This window comes from Triturus cristatus, chromosome 2_2 (genome assembly GCF_964204655.1).
Source record: "Triturus cristatus chromosome 2_2, aTriCri1.1, whole genome shotgun sequence".
NCBI classification, from domain to species: domain Eukaryota; kingdom Metazoa; phylum Chordata; class Amphibia; order Caudata; family Salamandridae; genus Triturus; species Triturus cristatus.
In genome coordinates this window covers 219,991,410-220,007,236 of record NC_140582.1, presented here as the reverse complement: position 1 = coordinate 220,007,236, position 15,827 = coordinate 219,991,410, and the positions used below count along the sequence as shown (strand labels likewise).

Sequence of the window (15,827 nt, the reverse complement as noted above, 5' to 3'; positions counted from 1 at the left end):
CAGTCTCAGTCTGATGAATGAATCCTGGCTGATGGTGGTTGTGCAGCCAGAGGTTGATCTTGCTTACCAAGGCTGCAGATTTTTTTAAAGTAAAAATGTGGATTCAAAAGTGCTATTGTTTTGAATTTGAATAAAAACTATCAAGCATAAGTACAGAAAATGTTTGCTCAGTCACTGATATAATTTCTAAATGCATTTATATATTTACATTCCTAAACAGAGAAAAACACATATCAAGGTCACAATTGGGAAGGGATGCACTGAGAGCTCTATATTAGCCACATCCGCACAAGTAAAGGATGCATTTGCAGATGTGGATTATAACAAACAAGACAAAGAGGAATAGATAGCTAAGTAGGATGAGCTTCATAGCAAAAATAGTCTCTGGGTCACTGATTGAGCGAGCCCGCATTTTCTTGCGAAGCACGAAAAGATGAAAACCAGCAGTCCGCCTTCCTTCAAGCCAACAGAAGTAAAGTCCTTTGTCCTCTTCCATAGTATATGTGATGTGTAACTGGTTTCCATGATCAATGTAGACTCTCCTAGATCGATTTCCCCCAGAGAGATACTCTGACCGGTACAGTCGCTTATCTTCTTTATCCCAAGCAACAGCACTCTCTGGCCTTGCATCTGGACAGCTTATAATGAGTGTATAGCCAATTTGCAGGCTGTAGAACTGTGTGGGAACATCTGGGATAGATATGTTGGAACCCATCCCGGCGATAACATTGTTGATTTTCTGGGTCAAGAAGCTTTTTATCCTATCCTTCTTCTCTTTTCTGCAAGGCATGGTGCAGCTCCGGATTAGGATCTCAGTCCTCCGAGCTGACATCATCCTCTTGAAGCGTCCTGGTACTGCAGCAGAACCACAGGAGGCCACTTTCTGAAGGGCCTTGCGGTACCGAGTGAAGAGGTATTCACTCTTCACATAGCACATCCCAATCCTCCTCTGTTCCCCTCTAACACCACAGCGATCACATATGGTCCAGTCCCAGAAGGTAGTGAAGACTGAGAAGCGCTTCTCCTGTTGGTCCTTTGTAGGATGCTGGTTCCTGTCTGCAAAGAGGATGATGGCATCACTTGAACTCTGAACATCTATGTCATACCCATAAAAGTATGCCCCTTGCCGATTGCCACATATGTAGTGGCCTGTGTCCTCTACCTGTGCCTTGAAAACGATGAGGCTAAACATCCGTATGGAGAAACGCAGCAAAACGCTGGTGCCTCGACGGATGTTGGTTGCATCCACAAAGGTTGTGCCATTATAATCAGTCAGGACGGTTGTCTCATTGCTGCCGAAGTGTCTCTGGTAGTACCAAACGACAGCAGGAACCTCTTCTGGTTTGCAGTTGCAAGGCAGCTCAAAGCTCATGTCTTCCAGGTATGCTGCATTTTCAAACATCAAAAAAGCAGGGCAGGGTCTTTGCCTGAATATATCTACCTTTCCAACAATCTCAAAGGCAACTGATAGTTGACAGTGCCACAATACTGCACCAATGAAAACAAAGTGAACCTGAAATTCTAAAAGCCTCATCTTGCCCTATTACCTCAAGTACTCAAATAATTCGTCCACATAGGTGGTCTACAGGAGATCCAAGTAGGAGGCCACGATGAGACATAGTGAAAAGATGCGTAGATATGAAAATGTAATCAAACCCAGATGAGATATGGGTAGAAGTAGGCTTACTGAATGGGTTGCGGTTGAAAACCAAAATAGAAGGGATGGATAAGATGCAAACAGAAGGTTGCTAAAAAGATGTCCACAATCAAGTACAATGTCTAGATGAGAACCAATAGGATGCTACAACATGTCTCCAAGAATGGGTTCTAAATGAAGTCCAGCTCTGGACCTTACAGAAGACTCAAATCAACAGCTTGTGCCAGGCCTGATTGACTTCTGGTGTCAACGCACAAAAGATTGCTCTTGAGGAGACAAGAGTGGAGGCTTGCAGAAGATCCAGGTAGGAAACTGTAAAGAGGAATAGATCTGGGTAAGAGGCCTACAGAACATGTAGGTAGAAGGTGTACAAGGGGTCCAAAGAGGCAGACATTCCGACCAGAAATCCACATGACTCAAGTAGAAAGCTCAGTTGAGACACTTGTTGTAGGAGACAGTCTGTTCAGGGCAAATCTTTGAGGAACTCTTGGCAGGCAGCTTCTGAAAAAAACAGCTGATCTTTAAAGAGGTCTCAGAGGAAGGCTTGTTGAAGAGAATCAGGTAGACGGCGGAAATTATATAGTTTCTCTGTCACTTTGCCAGTTACCGTTTCCCTTTATGTAAACTATGGCTTTCATAACTACCTCAGTAGAATGTGCAGCAAACGCCCGTGACATTAGTGGATCCCTCCAGTCTGGTAAGATGATTTGATGTAGTGGCAGGTCAAAAGGTGAGGGGGCCTTGCCAGGAACACGTGTCCAAAAGAGGCAGTTATGCACACTTAACAAACCAGAAATCAGGAGAAGGTTATTGGATAGGCTTGCAATATGTGAAGATTACACACTAGGGTAGAAACAGTTTCTACATAAATCCAGAGACTGAAGCTGCTCTCTTTTATGAACTCACCAGCTTGGGAACATTCCAGAATGGTTTTCTTTGTTCTGCATACACAAGATTCTCCTTCACAGAATACTATCAGTTCTACTAAGAAGAAGGACAGGTATCGTACAATGCCAGCCAGCAAGCACAGGAATGAAAAACTCCAAGGGGAATGAGGCTGCCCTTAAAATGTTCGATTCAGCTCAGGAAACAAATAGTACTTAGTCAGATCATTAAAAGAAAAGTGATTACTTTTTGTGTCCTCCTCCCACTTTGGCATTAATGTGGATCATGTTTTTGTCAAATCTGACTCTAGTCACTTGGCCACAAAGTCCCTGTTTTATCTCACCAAGAGATTCAATTCTATTATTTGGAATTTATATAGCGCATGGCTACCCAATGGGCCTCCTAGTGCTGGTAATAAACCTCTGCTGAAGGTACTGCTTGCCTGCCTAAAGATTAGAATAGGTGTGTTTTCAGCTGTTTTCTGAAGCTGATTTCTGATTTGTCCAGCTAGATGTGCGTTGGCAGAGCGTTTCAGAGTTTAGGTGACAGATATGCAAAGGAACTTCCTCCACATCTTGCTCTCTTGAACTTGGGACCTGTAGTATTAAGACCCTGCTAGATCCAGTAATCCAGTTAAGGTTCATTGTTTATAGCACAGCATGACATCCTATGGATGACAGCACCAGTTCAACTGCAGTGCAGCTAGGAATTCCAGGTGAACATTCACCTGGAGTCCAAAACACACTCCTAAACATAACATGGAATGTGCATAGAATGTATGCAGATATATTCTAATACAAGTAACAATCTTTCCTCTTGAAAATAAAAACTAAACAAAACAACAAAAAATGGAAAAACCCAATAAACAAAATACAAAAAAACTAACCTAAAAAGGGGGAGGAAGAAAATGGGAGCATTAAATCTCCTAACATACAAAATCAGCTACTTTTCTTGGAGAATGTCTGACTCTGCTTCCCCCCTAATCCTGGAAGGTACAGAATCTGCTAACACTTCAACAGGGTCATGAGATGCCATATTTTCTTTGCTAGCCACATCATAGTAACTATGGGGTACTCTTTTGTCAAGCTTCACCATGAACCCATTGCGTCTTTCCTCAGTGTCCTCATTTCCCCTCATGTCCTTACCACTCATGTCCTCACCATTACACCTTGCGACCCTCCTCAAATTCCATACATTCTATATTGGATAATTACGTAGTTAGTAAAAACCTTCATCACCTTCATAGCCTTTCCAAACCTGGATAATCCCAACAGTTTTGAGAATTCTCGCCCAATCTCCAACCTTAATCTCATGAGAATTCCCTTTCCACTTAGTATCATACCATTCCTTGGATTTACTCTGTTTTCTCCTAACTCTTTCAGCAACATCAGTCACATTCCACTGAGCATCTTTGCTTTTCCACTTCTCCTTAAACTACCATAGACACAAGCAAGAATCCGGATTTCTGGCTTTTAATAATCCAAATGAAGTGTCCTCAGTAGTAGTATGTGGATCTATGCAGTACAGCCATAACCTTTCCCTCAAAATGTCTTTCCACTCACCACCCTGACTATGTGCTTCCACACCATAGCCCGTTAAGATGCGGTTGAACCTCTTTACTTGACCATTTCCATATGGTTCATATAAGGCAGTACTTATATGTTTAACGTTGCAATGCTTAAGAAAAGTCGCAATTTCATCACTAGTGAGCTGCACCCTATTGCCAGTGACCAGCACCGAGGGGCATCCTATTCACGCAAATACTTTGTTAAAAAATGCAACCACCAACCCCTGTGGTAGTTTGTGACACCAATTTGACCTCTGGCCATTTTGAATTGTAATTGATTAAGACTAACGCAAACAGAGAATCTGTAGGTAAAAAATTTAAAGGTCCAGATATATCAAAAGCCAACTTTTGCCATGGCAAATCACTCCACACACAACTTTTCATGGGAGGGGTACTGCTCCTCAACATCTTCCCACTTCCCGAACACACTTCACACTCTCTCACAGTCCTGTAAATCATCCTAGCCACCAAAAATTAATACGGACAAGACGCTTCATGGCAGACATTCCTGGATGTCCCTTGTGAGCTAAGTTAAGAATAGTTGAACACTTGGTGCCTGGAGCGGGACCATGACCCGAAGTCGTGCTCAGACTGCCATGCTCTGAAGCCTAAATCTTTGCGGGAGCAGTCCCGAAAGCTTTTGGAGGCCCGGCAGTCGGCTCCGCGCCGTTCAAGGTCCCGGTCGAGTGGAAGGTTGCAGAACCATTCAGCCTCAAAGTCTTCATATTTGGGTAAGTCGAAGCACAAGTAGAAGGCGAAGAAGCATCGCTGCTCTTCGCCTTCTCCCGTCTGTCGGCCGACGCAATGCGGGACACGGAGGGCCTTCGTTCCTCGGCTCCGCCCACGGAGCCTGCTGGGACAGCTCCATGCTTCCCTCCCTTTCCGGGACCCGGTGCGTCGCCTGCCCAGCTTCGTGCATTTTACAAAGCCCTCCATTACATCTTTGGGCAGCCTGACTCCGCCAGCGCGCTTTCGGGCCCCGCGGACTCGGCTGGGGCCATAGGCCTTCGATGCCGGTGGCTCCGGCATTGGCTCTGCAGGGCCCCCAAGGATCCAGGCCTGGATCCGGATCGGTGCCGGTCAACCTCACGGTAGCTTCCCCGGTGCCGATCCTTCTGACGACACCTCTGCCGCCTGCAAAACCAGTTGCGCCCCCGGCTGATGTCGTCCCCGGCCTCCTTCCCGACTTGGACACAGAGTCGGACCAGCGTCCACTGGTACTTTTGTACCACTGTTCTACCCTGGCGTTCCTTATCACCCTGAGTGGCAGCCAGAGGAGGGTGAGGAGGACAGGGAGGGGTCTAATGACCCTCTGGCAGACCAGTTTGAAGAGCCGGACTGGAGAGAGGAGTTGGGTGAGGCCAGTGGTCTGGATACCTCCCAAGACCTTGGTATGCTTTTTCCCCTTACCGTGGCCACAGAGAAGGGAGCCTCCTACGCTGTGGTGTTGAGTAGGGCAGCTGAGGCCTTAGGCCTTGAGCTTCCTATGGTGGCAGTCAGGACTAACCTCCTGACTGAGGTGCTTCAGCCGACAGTGGCCTCTTCGGAGCCCCTGCTGCCGTTCAATAAGGCCCTCACAGAAATCCTTCTTGGCGCTTGGTCCAAGCCCAGCACAGGGGCTCCTGTGGATAGGATGATTGCCCGATGCTCCTGCCCGGCCCGGGGCGAGCCAATTTTCCTCTTCCAACACCCTACCACCAAGAGATTGGTGGTTCAAGCCTCAACCTCCAAAGGCACGTTCCCTACTGCTCCCCCAGATAGGGAATCCAAGAAGCTGGACCATCTTGGGAAGAAGATGTTTTCTTCCACCAGCTTAGGACTGCGGTCGGTGAACACCGCATGTCTCTTGAGTCATTACACCCACTCTGTGTGGGACACGGTTGTACAAGTGCTGCCACAGTGCCCGGAGGAGGCCTGGGTCGTACTCTCCTGTACCGTGGCAGAGGGTAGAGACGCAGCAAAGTTTGCCATTCGATGTTGGCTGTATACCGGCGACTCACTGGGTAGAACGATTTCTATGTCAGTAGCCTTGAGGTGCTATGCCTGGCTGAGGTCCACTGGCCTCTCCGGGGATGTCTAATCAACCCTTTTGGACAAGTCCTTTGATGGCCTTCGCCTGTTTGGTGACAAGGTGGACAATACACTTGAGCACTTCAAGGACTTTAGAGCTACGGCCAGATCCTTGGGCCTTGCTGCCACCTCTCGCCCAGTTCAGTCTGCCTTTCACCCATTTCGTGGCCATGGAAGGGGTGTCCCACCACATTCCACCCAGGGCCACAAGCCAGCACAAGCCACCCAGCCTCTGCACGGCTGGGAACGTTGGACCCAGCGCCGTGCGTCTGGGGGCCAGCAGGTTGGTCATTCCACCAGTGCCCCCTCTACAGCAGCATCCAAACCTTCCTAGTCCGACCTTTCAGGGCCACCAGTTGCCAGTAGGCGTCAGGAACCGCCATCACCTCACCTACTGGCACAACATCACATCGGACAGGTGGGTTTTGCATATAGTCCCCTTCCAGACTACCCCTCCATCCATGCCACCAACACTCCATCGCATGTAGGAGGATCACTTGGACCTTCTCTGTAAGGAAGTTACGGCTCTCTTGGCCAAGGGAGCTATCGAGTGAGTCCCAATGACAGAAGTAGGTTATGGCTGTTTCTCCCACTACTTCCTGGTACCCAAGAAGGACAAAGGCCTGCGTCCTATCATGGATTTCATGGACATCAACGACTTCCTCCGGTAGGAGAAGTTGACATTAGCTCAGGTCCTCTCTGCCCTCGACCCTGGAGACTGGATGGCAGCGTTGGACTTGCAGGACACTTACTTCCACATCCCCATCCTGCCAGCCCACAGGCGTTACTTACGGTTCACGGTAGGCCACGAGCATTTTCAGTTTACTGTGCTCCCCTTTGGCCTTACCAGCACCCCTCTGGTGTTCACGAAAGTGATAGCGGAGGTCACAGCTCATCTGGGTAGATCAGGGATTCCAGTCTTCCCCTATCTCGACGAATGGCGGTTGAACGCAGGCTCACCCCAGGCTATCGTCTCCCACCTCCTGACTATAGCAGACTTCCTGCATTCGCTGGGGTTCACTATCAACATGACTAAGTCACACCTGATTCCCTCTCAGAAGCACCTTTTCATCGGAGCAGTTCTGGATACAGCGCAGTCCAGGTTTATCCTCCCGAGCAGTGAGTCTGGGATATTTGGGCTATGATACCGATGTTTCAGCCTCTATCCCGGATTTTGGTGAGACTGAACCAAAGGCTACTGGGCCTCATGGTCTCCTGCATCCTGCTGGTGGATCATGCCAGGTGACATATGCGGGCTCTGCAGTGGGACCTGAAGTTCCAGTGGGTGCAGCTTCAGGGGAATCTTTCCGATTGCGTTCAGATCTCGGAGGGCACTGCACACCAATTGCAGTGGTGGCTAACAGACAAGGATTGGGTCAACGACAGATCCCTCTCCCTTCCTCAACCAGAGTTCACAGTGGTGACAGATGTGTCACTCCTGGGATGGGGTGGCCACATGGGAGAGGCAGAGATCAGAGGTCTCTGGTCTCCGGCGGAGTCCGGACTCCAGATTATTCTTCTGAGGCTCTGGGCGACTCGTCTGGCACTGAAGTCATTACTTCTTCTGTCAAAGGAAGGGTAGTGCAGGTGTTCATGGACAACACCACCACCATGTGGTACTGCAACAAACAAGGTGGGGTGGGGTTGTGGACCATGTGTCAGGAGGCTCTTCGCCTTTGGACGTGGCTGGAACATCAGGGCATCTCCCTGGTGGTTCAACACCTGGCAGGTTGTGTGAACGCCAGGGTGAACGAACACAGCTGCCGGTGCATGATGAATCACGAATGACGTCTTCACTCGGAGGTGGTGCAAGGTCTCTTTCAGCAGTGGGGAGAGACTTGGTTAGATCTGTTCGCCACCGAAGAGAACATGCAATGTCAGCAGTTCTACTCGTTGGAATTTCCAAGGCGGCACTCGCTGGGCAACGCTTTTCATCACAAGTGGAATAGCGGTCTTCTATACGCCTTTCTGCCTATACCGCACCTGCCCAGAGTGCTGAAGAAGATCAAACACGACCGGGCCCAAGTCATTCTTGTGACTTCGGACTGGGCGCGAAGAGTCTGGTATCCCTGAGCTCTTGAACACGACCATCGATTCTCCGATCATACTGCCTCTTTGGGAGGATCTTCTGTTGCAGCAGCAGGGGACGGTTCTCCACCGAACCTGTTCAGTCTCCACCTCCTTGCGTGGAGATTGACAGCTTTCAACCTTCCTTCCGAAGTCTGTAATGTCATCTTGACAGCCAGGCATCCCTCTACTAAGAAGTATATGCCTGTGGATGGAACACATTTGTGGCATAGTCCACAGCAAAGGCTGTAGATCCCCTTTCTCCCCCTCTTTCAGAGGTCCTCCTCTTCATTCTATCTTTGGCCCAGCAGGGCTCTGCTCTAGGCACTCTTAAAGGCTACCTTTCGGCCATCTCTGCATTTATTCACTTTCCTGATCAGCCTTCTCTTTTCAAGTCCCCTATTGTTAATAGATTTCTTAAGGGCATTATTCACCTCTTTCCTCCTATTCCTTTCGTAATGCTCCAGTGGGACTTGAATCTGGTCTTAACTTACCTTATGTGCGCTCCCTTTGAGCCACTACATAATTGTCCTCTCAGACTCTTGACTTTAAAAACTGTTTTTGTGGTTGCCATCACCTCTGCTCGCAGGGTGAGTGAGCTGCAGGCTCTATCTTCGAAACCTCCTTTCCTTGCTGTCCATCAGGACAAGGTTGTCCTTCGAACTAGGCTTTCTTTTCTCCATAAAGTGGTTACCTCTTTCCACATAGGAGAGACCATCACTTTGCCCACCTTCTTCCAAGGAGGAGGAATGACTCCACCGTCTAGATCGAAAACATGCATTATCATTTTATCTGAATTGCACAAAACAATTCCGGGTGGACGATCAACTTTGTTGGCTATGTGGGCGCCAAGAAAGGTCGGGCCGTGTAAAAATGGACCATCTCTCCATGGGTCGACCTTCGCATTAAGATCTGTTATTCCTTAGCGAAAAAGGAGCCTCCGGTAGGACTGCGCGCCAATTCCACCAGGGCGAGAGCAGCCACTACTGCTTTGGGACGTGGAGTCCCCCTTGGTGACATCTGCCAGTCAGCTATGTGGGCATCTCTGCACACATTCACTAAATATTACTGCCTGGATAGTCAAGTCCGGAGTGACGGCTTCTTTGTCCATTCAGTTCTCCAGGACTTTCTGGTGTGAACTTAGTTCGCAGACCCACCTCCGGGGTAGTTATTGCTGGGGATCTATTCTAAGGTAAGGAATCTATAATTAATAGTCTCTTTCAGATGAACAAGTTACTTACCTTCGGTAACGATATATCTGTAACGATATATTAGTTATAGATTCCTTACCGCACCACCCAGCCTCCCCATTCTGCGAACTGACTTCTAGAGTAAGGAACTTTCTTTCAGGGCCCTACTTTTGTGCCCCAGTGGTCAGTGTCTTGCATGGCTCTGCGCTTCTGGCGTGGAATGTTGTGTAAAAGAACTGATGTCAGCACACAGGGGCAGTGTCTAAGTAGATACCGCGATTTCATCCCGGCGACTGTCTCCACCTACCAACACACAGGTGTACTGCTGAGATTCTCCAGATCCAGTCTGATGCCTGGGGGTAATTCTAAGGTAAGGAATCTATAACTAATATATGTCTCTTACAGATATATTGTTACTGAAGGTAAGTAAGTTGTTCTTCTCAGAATCAGCCAATAGATACAGATGAAATTGTTAAAATCTCTTTGGTCGGATAAGGCCTGATGACTTTCCCTTCACTTTTTATAATGTTTTTTCTTCTTCAATCATGAACCACCTCAAAAATACTTTGGCTCATTTTGCATGCCAGGGTAATATGTCGGGTCAGAATAAAAGGCCACAGTAGTGGTTATCCCTAAAGAAGGGAAGGATCATTCAGATCCTAAAACTGTCTGTCTCATCTCACTCTTGAATATGAAAGCAAACATTTTTATGAAGATACTAGCTAAGAGATTGGAGAATTGCATACCCAAACTAATACATAATTCCCAAACTGGCTTTGTTAAGGGTCATCTTGCCAAAGATAATATCTGTACATTCTGCCACATAATAGAAAAGTCCCGACTTTTCTCACTTCCGACAGCGGCGATCTCACTTGATGCCGAAAAGGCTTTCAATAAAGTGTCATGGCCTTTTCTGCCTGCTGTCCTTGAATCCCATAACCTTGGGCACTCATTCATCAACATGGTTGTGGCTTTATATGCCAACCCCAAAGTAAATATTGGGATAGATAGTTCTACCTCCTTATACTTTGACTTACACCAAGGTACAAGACAGGGATATCCCCTTTCCTCTTTACTCTTCTTACTCGTTATTGATACTTTACTTCAATTACTTAAAACTGCCCCTGAGATTAGAGGCCTCCAAATCGGAACCAAGAGATATAAAATTGCAGTTTATGAGGATGCTCTTCTCAGAAGATATTGACACCGTAATCCCAAGCATTACCAACATCATTCACTCATTCTCTGAAGTTTCTGACTATAGTTTGAATAGGGACAAAACTGACGTTTTTCCCTTAAATCCGCTGTGCTTCCCCTCTCACCTGGTTGATCCAGGTCTTAAAGGGCAGCCCAAACAGCTTAAATATCTACGTATCTGGTTCTGTAGTGACCTAGCTGAAACAGTACAGTACAATGAATCACAGACTATCGCCATAATTAAGGATCTGCTATCCTCCTGGTCCCCTAAGTTCATCTCTTGGTGGAGCAGACTCCAAACTCTTAAGAGGATGATCAGTCCAATAGTGAACTTTGTGTCTTCCATGCTCCCACTAAAACTCTCAGAATCCTTTTTTCACTAAATTGATAAAATAACTTTGAAGTTCTTTTGGAGTGATAAGAGATCGAGGCACCGCGCAGTGCCTGCCACGTTGTGCATGCAAATGCACAACATGCCTTTTTGCCATTGCGGCGGGTGCTGCTGAAAGCACCGCCCGCCGCAATGTCAGAAATGCGGGATGCACCCGCCAGTGTGGCAGACTCATCCTAATCTTCCCCACGGGACCGCCGCATATACCCTAATCAGCCCCCTAGTCTGTAATGTGTGTGCATATATGTGTTTTCACTTTATGGAAAAGGCTTGATTGTTCAGGTTAACTGCGATGCAGCGACTTCCCAAATAACTGCTAAAAAGGAAAATAGCTCTTAAAGATAGTTTTTAAAGAAACTTAGTACAAAATATGAGTTTAAACATGCCTTGAAAGAAGTATGTATTTAGTAATAAGTGTACTGCAATGTTCACAATGGATATTTTTACATCTTATTTTTGGATGTTTTGGTGGTCATTGAATGTCTGCTTTTGTTTTCAGTTTTCACAACGTGTCCACGGGGATCGCGACGTCATTGCGAAGAGCCCCAAAAACTAAAAAAAAAAACTTTAGAAACAAACGTACAATATTTTGGGTACTAGGATGGCTCTGACAAGAGCCTTTGCTTTGGTTGTGTGTATATAGCTCCTACACATTAGAGTGGACGCAGAGTTTCAGGTTACTTAGAAACACACTATTGCCTTCATCTGTAAAATGCACTTCATCATTTCTATAAATTCCATGCATGTCAAAACGCAGATAGTTGTTATAGATACCGCCCAAGTGATGGTCTCTGAGTTATCCAGTGTTGGAAAACCACACTCCCACTCTGAAAGGGTGGTGGTGGTCTTCCGGACACACTGTGGTAGCTTGGCTCGAGTGGTCAGGAATCAGGCTCCGTGCTAAGCATACGACATACCCAAACAATAACCATGCGTGCATCCGTTCCAAAAACGACTCTACACCGTAAAAATTATGAAAATATCTTTCTTTATCTTCTTTTTCTCTTAGTTGCTGATTGGATAAAATAAATAACAATCACAATATACAAACTTTTTAGATAGTGCAGGTCAAATAAATACTGGCTTAATGATTCAATAAATAGGGGTGATCATAAATAATGAAGGCATAAATATAAGTGCAATACATACAGGCAATTAAATATTCTGAGGCAATAAATACTGTAAACCAATAAATATTGTGCATCAATAAATACTGTGGACCAATAAATACAGTGAAGCAATAAATAGGTTAAATACAATAAATACAGTGCCCCTAATAAATACTTAAAAGCTGACAGTGACACTCATAGAATCAGATCACTTTTGAATTCCTAAGGGCTGATTTGGCCCAGGCACAGCTTGTGGGGATGTGGAAGGCTTGGGGGTGTCTACTCCCTGGCTTGGACAAGGCTGAGGCCTAAACTGAGGTAGATCAAGGGGGGAATACCAGAGACCTGGCTCTCTCCCTCCACACAACTTCTCTAGATTAGTCCCAGCTCACCCCTGGCACAGTCAGGTTGGTTCCAGCACCTCCCTAGCCCCTTAGAGCAGTCTCTCAGGTCTCCACAGGGCCTTAGGCGCCCTCTACTCCACTTACTGCCCTTTTTCTGATGCTCCGACGCCGCTGGAGTCGTGTCGACGCCGTGAGGCGGTTCCAGTTCGAGGTCGGCGGCCTCGGCACAATGTCAGTTCTTTGACGACGCCGGTAGGCGGCTCCGGTCTCGATGTCAGCGGCCTCGGTTCGATCTCGACCTCCGATTCGATGGCGTCGGGCAGTCTTTACTCGATGTCGACTTCGGGCGGCTCCGGTCCGATGGCGACCTCGATTTCGATGACGTCGGCCGGCCTCGACTCGATGTCGACTTCCGGCGGCTCCGGAGTGCGATCCTCACTCCCGACCTCCGGTGCTCCTCTCCTTAGGTTTCCGGCGACTCCGGAGTGCGACCTCCACTCCCGACCTCCGGCACGATTCTCTCCGGTTCCGGCGACTCCGGAGTGCGATCCTCACTCCCGACCTCCGGTACCCCTCACCTCGGTCTCCGACGACTCCGGAGGGCGGACTTCACTCCTCCGATGACGCCGCTCACTCGACCTCGGGTGACTTCCTCCTCGACCTCTGGTATTCCTCACGACCTCTGACGGCGCCCTCTCTCGACCTCTGGCGGCTCCGGGTACGACGTCTGCTTTTCCAGTCAGCGCCGCTTCTCCACCTCGGGCTCCAGGTCTCAGGCTACTCGACGTCGGACTCCAGGGAAACCAGTTTTCAGGTCAGGATCTTGCTGTTCTCTGTTTCTAAGGCCTGTTCCTGCTGTCCAGGTCCTTAGGATGGTGTTTCTGACTTCTTCCCACACAGGGCTCCAGGCTGGGCTCAGTCAGTAGGGACTAGTATCAAGGGTGGGTTTATGGACCCCACTCCAGGCACAAGTTTCCACCCCTGCTGCCTCACTCCTTCCTCCTTCAGGTTTCTGCTGCTCTCTCTTCACCAGTCAGGTGCCAACTGCCAGCTCCAACTGCCAACTCTCTGTCTTAGCTTCCCAACATTCTAAACCGCCTCCAACTGTCACAGGGTTCTGGAATGTTCTGGAAGGTGCTAGCAGGTTCCAGTGGATGCTGGTGATGTCACAGGTGGCCACCATTTTGTGCTTCAGGCCCTCAGACAGAAGTTTCAGGGGTAGCTAAAATGGCTCCCTGAATCTGCAGCAACACGAAAAAGTCTGGTGGTTCCCAAAAAGGAAAAATTCAAACAGGGTTTGAGGCAAAAGTGGGACAAAATAAATAATGATGAGGAGGGACCACCCAAAGGGCTGACAGGTCTAACACGCGTCCCCCCCAGCTGAAAGTGGGGAGAGCTACCCAACCCCTTGGGAGTTCTCATCACTAAGGCGGAAATACCTTGAGAGACCGTCTGCATTGGCGTGGTCCACTCCAGGCCGATGTTCCACCTGAAAGTCCATTCCCTGTAGGGCAATAGACCACCTCAACAACTTGGGATTCTCCCCCTTCATTTGCATCAGCCAACGAAGGGGTCTGTGGTCGGTCTGAACCAGGAAGTGCGAGCCAAACAGGTATGGCCGCAACTTCTTCAGAGCCCATACCACTGCAAAGGCTTCACGCTCTATTGCACTCCACTTCTGTTCCCTGGGAAGTAGTCTCCGGGATAGGAAGACCACGGGTTGATCCAGACCCTCTTCGTTGAGTTGCGATAACACTGCCCCAATGCCATGTTCTGATGCATCTGTCTGGACAATGAACTCCTTGGAAAAGTCTGGGGCCCTTAAGACCGGGGCCTCGCACATGGCTTTCTTCAATTTCTCAAAGGCTTGCTGACAAGCCTCCGTCCAGACTACCCGTCGAGGTTGTTTCTTGGACGTGAGCTCTGTGAGGGGGGCTACGATGGTTCCGTACCCCTTCACGAAGCGGCGGTAGTATCCCGTGAGACCCAAAAATGCTCGGACCTCAGTCTGTGTCTTGGGGGGTTCCCAGGCCATGATGGCCTCGATCTTCGCCTGGAGGGGTTGCACCGCTCCCCTACCCACCAAGTGTCCAAGGTACACTACCGACCCCTGCCCGATCTGGCACTTGCTGGCCTTGATCGTCAATCCAGCTTGTCTCAGGGCCTGGAGAACAGCCTGCAGGTGACGCAAGTGATCCTCCCAGCTGTTACTGAAGACGGCTATGTCATCCAGATAAGCAGCAGAGAAACTCTCCATTCCGGTGAGGATCTGGTTTACCAGGCGCTGAAACGTGGCAGGTGCGTTCTTGAGCCCAAAGGGCATCACACAGAACTGGTAGTGGCCATTGGGCGTGGAGAAGGCTGACCTTTCCCTTGCTCCATCAGTCAAAGAGATCTGCCAGTACCCAGAAGTAAGGTCAAAGGTACTTAGATATTGGGCAGCTCCCAGCCGGTCAATCAATTCATCCGCCCTAGGGATCGGATGAGCATCAGTTTTGGTCACTGAATTCAGTCCCCGATAGTCCACACAGAACCTCAGTTCTGGTTGGGCACCCGGTGGTGCAGCTTTTGGTACTAACACCACCGGACTGGACCAGGGGCTGCTAGAAGGTTCGATCACTCCTAGCTCCAGCATCTTAGTGACTTCACTATGAATGCTGGCCTTCACCTTGTCTGACATCCGGTAGATCTTGGACTTCACAGGTGGGCTGTCTCCTGTGTCCACGTCATGGACGCACAGGTGAGTCCTACCCGGGACAAGGGAGAACAACGAGGAGTACTGCCCCAGGACCTGGCGACAGTCCTCCTGCTGTTCAGGAGTTAGAGATGGGGAGAGAATCACTCCCTCCACCGACCCATCCTTCTCTTGAGACGCAAACAGATCAGGGAGAGGCTCGCTTTCCACGTCCTCTCCTCCGTCAGTCACCATCATCAAGATGACTTCGGGCCTCTCGTGGTGGGGTTTGAGGCGGTTGGCATGCAGCACCCGCAGGGGCTGACGAGGGGTCTTCAGGTCCACCAAGTAGGTAGCCTTACCCTTCTTCTCCAACACCTCAAAGGGTCCTGACCAGCGATCCTGGAGGGCACTAAGCTCTCCTGGTTCGATCACCCACACCTTCTGGCCAGGCTCCAACTCCACCGGGTGAGCGTTGTGGTCATACCACGCCTTCATCACTGCTTGGCTGGCTTCCAAGTTGTCAGAAGCTTGCTTCCACAACTTAGCCATTTGGCTCCGGAAGGCCAGCATGTAGCTCACCACATCCTGGGGAAGCTTTCTGGGAGTTCTTTCCCATCCGTCTCTCACCAGGTTGAGAGGTCCACGTACAGGGTGCCCATACAGAAGCTCGAAG

At 48.8% G+C, this 15,827-nt stretch overlaps 1 protein-coding gene across 1 annotated transcript; it reads right to left on the bottom strand.

The window, feature by feature from the left end:
- Positions 1–274: 274 nt before the first annotated feature.
- On the bottom strand, positions 275–1,534 carry LOC146862069 (Ig-like V-type domain-containing protein FAM187A). Its single transcript, XM_085643054.1, has one exon. The coding sequence runs from the start codon at positions 1,532–1,534 to the stop codon at positions 275–277; it is 1,260 nt and encodes a 419-aa protein (XP_085499180.1).
- Between the last annotated feature and the right edge of the window lie 14,293 nt (positions 1,535–15,827).